General features: G+C 47.7%; 1 protein-coding gene across 2 annotated transcripts in view; it reads right to left on the reverse strand.

The window, feature by feature from the left end:
- The window catches only part of Odad1 (outer dynein arm docking complex subunit 1), a 28,064-nt gene extending 19,126 nt beyond the window's left edge, over positions 1-8,938 (reverse strand). Inside the window, exons 1-5 of one of the 2 annotated variants that reach the window (XM_050121427.1) lie at positions 8,814-8,938; positions 7,881-8,053; positions 7,697-7,788; positions 6,537-6,636; positions 5,988-6,177 (exon numbers count right to left, since the gene is read on the reverse strand). In XM_050121427.1, coding sequence (XP_049977384.1) covers positions 5,988-6,177; positions 6,537-6,636; positions 7,697-7,775 — 369 coding nt within the window. In that variant the 5' untranslated portion in view covers positions 7,776-7,788; positions 7,881-8,053; positions 8,814-8,938. Of the gene's footprint in view, positions 1-5,987; positions 6,178-6,536; positions 6,637-7,696; positions 7,789-7,880; positions 8,054-8,298; positions 8,556-8,813 lie in introns of those variants that run through there. The other variant, XM_050121426.1, reaches the window with a different exon arrangement.
- Between the last annotated feature and the right edge of the window lie 362 nt (positions 8,939-9,300).

The raw sequence follows: 9,300 nt of genomic DNA on the forward strand, positions 1-9,300 counted from the left end.
ACCAAATTCAGAAGCTAGACAAATAATAATTAAATCTCTGACTTTTGAAAAGACTAATTCTCAATGTAAAAGGATAATTAGGCCTTTAAATGCAAGGTCAGCACCTTTGGAGGAATGAATTCGAGATCCAATCAATATTGAACCTCATGACCGTGAAGATACTTAGATAGGAGAGGTGATTTCCAGGGGTTTGAAGAAAAATCAAAATGTCATGTGTTTCAATTGTGGCAACCAAGGTCACCTTAAAAGGGATTATAAACAGGGCATTCCTAGAAATATTTTTTTCTAAGCCTAATCCATTCAGAATGCAACTCCCTTCTAGATTTTGCAGATGGTATGATAAAGACAGGCATTGGACTAATTAATGTGGGTCAACGAGGAATATTCAAGGGAATCCTTTGTCATCAGGAAACTCCATGAGGGGCCTCTCGCAGGTCCCTGTGCCAAATCTGGTTCAGTGATTTCCTGGCATCATAGAAGAAATTCCTTCCCAGAGCAATTAAAGAACCGAATCCCTACTGTAAGAAACCATACTGCTTTGGATAACAGAACAGTTATTGAAGAGAGAACAGAAAATTCAGGAGCAACCATAAAGTAAGTACTTTGGCAAACTTCTATAAATGAACAAAGACCAAAAGTAAAAATACAAATAAATGGGTAGACAAAGGTGTGGATGTAACAATAATTTCATCAGAATCTTGGCATCCAAATTGGTCTCTTCTGGATGCAAATGTTCAGTTTTTAAGGATCTGAGCTTCTCTCAGGTAAAGCAGAGTGGTAAATGGGTCGAAAGCACAGGCCAGAAGGACAGAGAAGAATATTAAAACCATACGTAGCTAACATAATAATGAATTTGTGGGGATGTAATTTGTTACAGCAATGGAATACTCAGATTAACATTCTCCCCAATCTTAGAAATGAACCATAAATTAACTTATGTTTCTGGGGAAAATATTAGAAGGTTCTGTAAGGAATAGTCATCAACCTGTATGGGTTGAGCAATGACCTTTAACAACAGAGAAACTGCAGGCTTTAGAACAGCTGGTACAGGAGCAACTAGATGCTCACCATATTGAAGAATCAACCAGTCCTTGGAATTCTCCTGTATTTGTTGTTAAAAAGAAATTTGAAAAATGGAGAATGGTGATAGATCTAAGGCCTGTAATAAGGTGACTCAGCCATTGGACTCCTGGAATTCCTCTGCCTCCTCTATTACCTAAAGGATGGCCTCTTATAGTTATTGATTTAAAAGATCATTTCTTCACTACACCTTTACAAGAAAAAGACAGAGAAAATTTGCCTCTACAGTGCCTACTTATAATAATTCTCAGTCTGCTAAGATTTATCAGTGGAAGATTCTCCCACAGGAAATGTTAAATAGCTCTACCCTGTGCCAATATTTTGTAGGTCAGTCAATAGAGATGATACGTAAGCAATTTCTGAATCTATAGTTTAGCATGACATGGATGGCATTTTACCATGTGATTCAAATGTTTCTGCTCTTCTACAGATACATAATGCAAATGGTCTCTTTGTAGTCTCAGTCCAGTTAAAGCTGGCTCTGGAGTTGGAGTGTGGCTCTCCTTCTCTAAACCCAAGCATGGATATTAAAGTAAAATCCAAAATCTCTGTCTCGTATCAGATGAGCCACCTGATACGGGACAGAAGAAAAACAAATATTTAAGGACTATTTTATTGCCACTAATCTCAGAATCCTTTGGTTTTATATTGACTCTTTAACAACTTTTCTTAAGCTATAAATTTTCTAAGATTAATACACACGTACACATATATGTATATATTCTAAATTTTTTGTCATGATATTAATGGTCATATAGAGTACCAACTAATTCTAGAAAAAGGCTTCATATACCTTCCTGTACATAATTTTGGGTTTGAGTTTCTATCAGTTTCCTGCAGTGACCCATGAGTACACCTAACAGCAACCTTTGAAGTCTCCAAAAGGAGGATGTGGCCCCACGACAGTTCCTCCAGGACTAGGATAACACCATTAAGCTGAAAAACACCACCTAAAGATTGGTTTTGGACTGCAACTGCTCAGAACAATTTTGAGGTGGCTAGCTCAGATGATCCAGCCTAACAGAATGCTCTAGCTAGGACTTGAGACAAGCCCTGCACTTTCCCGTTATGCAGAGACTGAACAACAAATGATACAGCTGCCTCTCCCAGGACTTGACAACTAACACAAAATTTTCTTTTCAGGATCCCCTAAATATAACGTTGCCACCCAGACAGCAGGAAGTAAATTTAAAAATACGACACCCACATTCCCAAAAGGTAGGTTGGGGTTTTGACCATTTGGTGTGTGGCTATTTGCCATTTTTTAGGAGAGTTTGTTACAAAATGTTATTGGTATGGCCAGGAGGAAAGTTGAACAAAGGAGGTTAGATGTAGAGTTCTTGTTTTGCAAAGAAAAAGTGGGGATACAGATATGGTGGGATAAAGATTATTGAATCTACTCTGAAAAGAAAAAAGGAAAGATATAGACATAAGATTAAAAGGTAGATTATTAGCCAGGTGGTGGTGGCACATGTCTTTAATCCTAGCACTCGGGAGACAGAGGCAGGCAGATCTCTGTGAGTTCGAGGCAAGGCTGGTCTGCAGAGTGAGTTCCAGGACAGGCTCCAAAGCTACAAAGAAACCCTGTATCAAAAATCAAAAAAAAAAAAAAAAAGGTAGATTATTGAATCTATTTTAAAAAGCAACTACTAGTTTTAAATGTTTTACATTGGATTTTTATATATTATATACAAATTTTGTATATTGAAACAATTTTGAGATGAATTTTGTTAGAACATAAGATACATACATTTCTACTCTTGTTCAAGGTATTGTACCTATACAGCTCATTTAACAATGTAATGCAAATCTCTAGTCCTTCAAAATTATGATCAATTGTTTAGGATAATAAGGAAATGCAGGTTAGTAGTTAATCGCCTATTATAATTGAACTTATAGTCACATTAGGTATGTTTTCAGGGTCATCTTCAAACACTTCAGGGATCTACAAAGTATGGCATTTAAGATACTTTAATAACTTAGGTTCCTTTTCATGACGAGACATGTCTGCTCCTGGCAGCACCAATCTCCTTCAGAGACGATAATGAGCATGGAAGAAACTCCACATGTAGTTCACTTTCTTTGTGGCAAAAGTAAACTGTTGGGCAAGAAAGTGCCCTTGCCTCGACTGCTGACAGTATGCTGTCTTAATTGGACAAAGCAAGACACAAAATAGAATAACTTCCAAACCTTGTCAAGACAAGGATAGACAGTCCTTCAGAATATCCTGCTTCACAGAAAAGTCTGTGGGACATACTAGACCTGTAGGTTGATGATGGATGCCCCAAGGTTGCAGAGGAACTTTGGGTGGCTATCCAGGCAGCGAGATGTTTCTGTCATTTCTCACATTCTTTGGAAGTCGTTTACCTGTACTTCCTGCTTACTCAGTTAACATTATTTCCTTCTTGGGTCTCTGAGGGAGTTGAAGACTAGATAGATATAGTTTTCCTTGTTTACCAGATGCAAAAAGCAAGTTATGATAGATATTAGGTACAAGACTTTGGAGTCACCAAGATAGGATAGATATGGAGTATCTTCTCTAAATTTGTCAAATGCAAATAGACTAGATACTGTTGATGTATTTATTACCTGTATATATTGTGTATAGTCATTGTACTTATTGTATATAGTTATTCTCATATTAGTTATAGCCTTCTTTTTATTTTAGACAAGAAGGGGAATATAGTGGTATATTATTTGCATTTTAATAAATTAAACTTGCCTGAAGATCAGAGCGCAAAGAAGCCATACTAATCAGCCATACAGGCCAGGGAGTGTTGGCACACACCTTTAATTCCAGGACTCAGGAGATAGAGTTCAGGGCCACCCTGGGACTACACACAATTGAATCTGTCTAAAATAGAAACAGAGTTCACACAAAAGTGATCCCATGCCTTCAATCCCAGCACTAGGGAGGTGGAGACAGGGAGGAGACAGAAGCTCACAAGTCTGAGGATTCATGGAGACAGGCTCTCACCCCTTCAGTCTGAAGATTTGGTAGAGGGAAAAGGTCTCTCTTGTGGTTGGCTACTTTGCTTCTCTGATCTTCAGGTTGAACCCCACTGTCTGTCTCTTGGTTTTTATTATTCATGCTCCAGGCCAGCTCTCCTGCTCACCCTCAGGGCCAGCTCACCTGCACCCACACCACCGAGGAGGGCCAGCTCTATGGTGTTGGACCTACTCTCCCCAGTGCTGCAGCTGGTGAGGGGTGGGGGAAGACCCTCTCTTAGCCTCCAGAAATTGTCCTTTGGGTATCTAGCCATATTTAAACTGTATCAGTACCATTGATGTCACAGTTCTAGGGTCCCTAGGCTCAGGATCTCCCAAAGCTGCAAGCCTGACATCAGGCAATTGTGAGCTGGCTTGAGTTTCGTCAAGAACTGCTGGCAGCTGTCCTAGTGAAGGTTTCTGTTCTGTGATGAAACACCATGAGCAAAAAGCAGCTTGGGGAGGACGGGGCTTCTTTCAGCTCACATATCCCAAACACAGTCCACGTGAAGAAGTCTGGGAAGGGAAGGCACCTGGCTTCCTCATGGCTTCCTGGACCTGATTTCTAATGGCACCCAGGACACCTTAGGGAGGCATTTTCTCAGTTAGACTTCCCTCTTCCCAAGTATGTCTAGCTGGTGACAAGCCGACACAGCAGCTCACCGCTGAGAGAGGGGCCCCTCTGCCGCCCCTGCCATGTGGCTCTCAGTGCTGGTGGGAGTCTTCTCTTCAGTCTGCGGTCTACTAAACGGGGTCTTTCTGCCATGACCCGGTCAAGGGAGTGACAGTGTCACCCACCCTGCCACATTCTGTGAGTGAGCAGTCCACGTTGGGCACGACTCAACTGAGTCACCTTCAGACCACTTACAAGGCCAGGACAGGAATATCAGCAGAAGACAATCAGCCAAGCTGCAAGTCAAGGCTTTGAGCTCTCAGAGCTGTTTCTCACCAAGACTCTGACTTCCAGAGGTTTACAAACAAGCAAAAAAAAACCTTACTGAGGGGTCTGGAGAGATGGCTCAGAGGTTAAAAGCACTGGTTGCTCTTCCAGAGGACCCAAGTTCAATTGCTAGCACCCATGTGGCAGCTCACACCTGTCTGTAACTCCAGGTATGTACAGGTAAAACATCAGTGAGCATAAAACAAAAATAACAAAAAAAACCTTACTAAGAACTTAAGAAAATTTAGAACCCACTACTTCAAAAAATGCTTCCCAGAGCCCAGCTTTAATCCCAACACTTGGAAGACAGATCCAGGCAGATCTCTGTGAATTCCAAGCCACCTGGGTTACGTTCTGAGTTACGAGACAGCTAAGGTAAACCTGTCTCAAAAAAAAAAAGAAAAAAAAAAAAGCCAGATGTGGTGGCATGTGCCTTTAATCCCAGCACTCGGGAGGCAGAGGAAGGAAGATTTCCAGGTTCAAGGGCAGCCTGGTCTACAGAGTGGGTACCAGGACAGCAAGGGCTACACAGAGAAATTCCTTGACCTGAGAAATACAAAACAAAACAAAAACACACTTCCCAAAATTAGTAAGTCATTTTTTCCAATGGTTAAAGGTATTCAAAGTTGCTTTTTCTCAGCCAAATTTTAGAGCTTGGAAGCTATTTTATTATGCCTGGCACATTGCAGGAGGTGGAATTCTTTTGTAGCTCACAGGAGAACTTCCAGCAACCTTCCAGCCTCAGTTTTCTGAGTGCTGGTTTTACAAAGGTAAATGCCACCCTTATCTCTGGATGGAGGCTTTTGGTGGTTCTCGCTTAGATCAGATACTACACGGTCTGATGGGATGACACCCGACTAGGAGAACCCACCTGCTTGTCCAGTGCCACCCTTATCTCTGGATGGAGGCTTTTGGTGGATCTCGCTTAGATCAGATACTACACGGTCTGATGGGATGACACCCGACTAGGAGAACCCACCTGCTTGTCCAGTGCCCGGGCCTGCTCCTGCAGCGCCTCTGTTTCCGCCTGCACCTGAGCCCTGCACTTGAGTAGACGGTCCATGTCCTCCAAACGCTGGCTGTCTTTCAGTCGCTTGACCTGGCTCTGCGCCACGCTGATCTGCATCTGGAGCTTGGCTCGCAACACCTCCAGTTGCCGAATCTCCTCCCTGTCCAAGAGGAGCGGGGAGGAGGTCCCTACCAGCAAGCCAGCAACAACTACTAGCTCCTGCCGGCCGCCCCTCACTGAGCCCCAACCCCCCACCCTGTGTTTCTCTCAACCCCTTCCCTCCTCTGATTCCTCACCCTGCTCCTCCCCTACCTTGTCCCTTCCCCAGCACCTGACTCTCTTGAGATACCGCAACTCTGGGACCCTGTACCTCCTCCTGTTCCTACCCTCTCTATCCTGTCCCTCACCACCACTCTTCTGCCCCTGCTCCTCCCCTACCCCTGTACTTCCCGACCCCTCTTCCTTCCTTCCCTCCTCCTAGGGCTCAGAAATCCCTTTCCGCTCTTCTCGCCAGCTCACAGTTGCTTGCTGATGCGCTGGTGAACCTCCTTGCTGTATGTCCGTCGTTGCCCCTCCATCAACTTGCATTGTCTTTGCAGGCGGTTGAGCTCCCAGTCCACTATGGGCGAGACCAGGAATGGACTCAAAGTGGATCATGACTGCCAGTCATCCCCAGAACCGAGGAATCCTGCTCCCTTGGGAGTCCTGCAAGCTAAAATTGTACTGCAGCCCCTGCCCTGGCATCATCTGGGACTCCCTCTCAGTCCCAGCCAAAAGGACCCCCGTTTTTTCCTAACCCATTCTGACTGGAGGATGTTCCTGGGAGGCCTCCTGGTCTCTGGCACGTGTGGCTAGAGAAAGTGGCACTCCCTCTTAGGCTTCAGTGGGTGGCCTCTCTCCTGACTGCTCCTCCCTCTTCCCCCGCTTGTCCTCTGGGCTCATGCTTCATCTTTTCCCTGTCTCCACTCATCTCCCTACGAAGTTCCTAAGGACTTCCTACACCAGAATGAGCCCTTCTTTCTTAGACACCTCAGCCTAGCATCCAAGGCCCAAGGAGCCTGCCCTACTCATCCCTTCAATCTTTCCAACCAGGTTCCCAGCTTCCTCGCCCCTCGACTGAGAACTGACCCAAACCAGCGTCCATAAGACTGAGAAACCCTACGCTCCTACCCTAGGCTGTTCTCTTCTCGGCGGCTTTTTTTTTTTAAGACAGTGTTTTACTATGTAGCCCTTGTTGACCTGAAATGCAAACTCCAATCCGCCTCCCCGGCTCTGGGCTGAAAGGCGTGCGCCACCACGCCAGTGCCCTCTCTTTTTCTGATTTAAATCCCATTTATGTAGTGTAAGGAGGGCCAGAAGGAGCTGCTGCTCTTCTTCCATCACGCGGGTTCCTCGGGCTGTTAGGCTTGGTGCCAAGAGCTTTACTCGCTGAACCATCTCAGCGGTCCTCCCCTGGCGATTTCTGGATGCTGGAACTCAAACTTCTTAAATCCGAGGTCTTCCCGGCCACCCCACTGCCTGGCTTGGCCCCGCCACATGTCAGCAGTCCCCTCTGTTCGGGCTCTAATCTGACTTCAGGAAAGGGTGCTCCTGGGACGCCTCCCCAGCCCTGGCTCTGGAACTTGGAGAAGCTGAGAACAGGAGAGGAACTTCAGAGGAGAAATGGAATCATGAATTACCCGGTCCCTCCAGGAAGACCTCGCTTCCTTCTTCGAAGCGGGCGCTCCTGGTTGACAGGCCCAAAGGCATCGTGGCCATGGAGGCGGCGCTCCTGCAGGGGACATCAGAGCGTGCGAGTCAGAGCCGCTGGACGACCAACAGCACTGCGGCCTCCCTGGGTCTCGCCCCCGGGACATAGCTCACCCAAACACACTGTCTGGGTCCCGCCGCTTTACTCTGACTCGGTGCCCGGGCCGCCTCTCCGCACCTCCGCACCTCCGAGCCGCCGGCTGGGGGCGGGGGCGAGGTCTCGGCTCTACCTGCTCGAGTGCCTGACCGGTCCGAACTGCTCCACGCTCACTGTTGTGATCTGGTTACTGGGGAGACAAGGGACCAAGGAAGCCTGAGGACAGCGGCAGGGGAGGGCCGAGAGCAGGGCGGGAGAGGCCAATGGAAGACTCGGGACTGAGGGGACCCCTGCCGAGGGGCCAGCCAGAGGCGACGGCAGGGGCGGGGCTGAGAAGACCCTAGAACAGGTTCTCAACAAGTGGGTCGGGACCCCTGGGCCGAGGGCCCTTTCACAGGGGTCGCGTATCAGACACCCTGCACATCCGATATTTACATTACGATTCGTATCAGTAGCAAAATCAACAGCTATGAAGTAGCAACGAAAATAACTTTAAGGCTGGGGGTCACCGCAACATGAGGAACTGCATTTAAGGTCCAGCATTAGGAAGGTGGAGAAGCACTGCCCTAGAAGGAGCCAGGAGTCTGTAAGGAGCTGAAGCTGGGGTGGGGGCCCCCCTTAGCTCTAAGATAAAGGGCGAGGCTACGAGAGGTCCAGGAGGGAGGGTCAGGGTCCTGGGAGAAGCTCTGGACCTGCAGGGCGGGGACTTCAGTGAGAAGGGGGAGCTTAGGGGCTGGAAAAGGCGGGCTTTAGGCTTTGGGGCGGGCCCTGTCGTTTAAAAGGAGCGCAGGCGTTGGGACGTCCTGGAGGGAGGCTCGGTGCTGGCGGGTGCGTGGGGCTCGGCCTCTGGAAGACTAGGCTAGGGCTAGGCAGGGTCCTTCGGCACCGGTCCAAGAAAAGCCTGCCGTGGCCTGGCTATTTGAGGAATTTAGGGTTCGGGGAACGCTCACCGCGATCTGTTCCTACACAGGCTCACTACGCACGCGCCAGCAACGGTTCGTGGCGCGTAGGGCCGAGGCGGAAGTGAGAGTGGGCGGAGCCTCCAGCGGATTCTCCGTCTGGCCGTGCTCCTCATCCCACGTGGTCCTCTTGCGAGCGGGCTGTGGGCGCCTCTGCCTGCCGGCTGGGTGTGCCTGACGCCTGCGGTTTCCTGTGGGAGGAAGTGGCTGCTAGGCAGCGCTCCTCCGAGGCCTGGGCGGGGGAGATCCCGCCAACACCCTTGGTCGCCAGATACTTAAGACTTTTACCGGTCACTATTGTTGGGGATTCCCTAAACGCCTCCTCTAGGTACCCCAAGTGCCGAACTGATTAAACTTCAAGGAATGTTAAGTCTGTTCAGGCTTCCTCAGCATCTTCCTTGCTCCCAGGCGTGGGATGTGGGATGTAGCCTCCTGTCCCTGCAATGCCAGAGGAACACAAGACTCTACCCCAAGCCCC

This window comes from Alexandromys fortis, unplaced genomic scaffold (assembly GCF_014885135.2).
Source record: "Alexandromys fortis isolate MF-2015 unplaced genomic scaffold, M_Fortis_MF-2015_v1.1 scaffold_161, whole genome shotgun sequence".
Taxonomy (NCBI): Eukaryota; Metazoa; Chordata; class Mammalia; order Rodentia; family Cricetidae; genus Alexandromys; species Alexandromys fortis.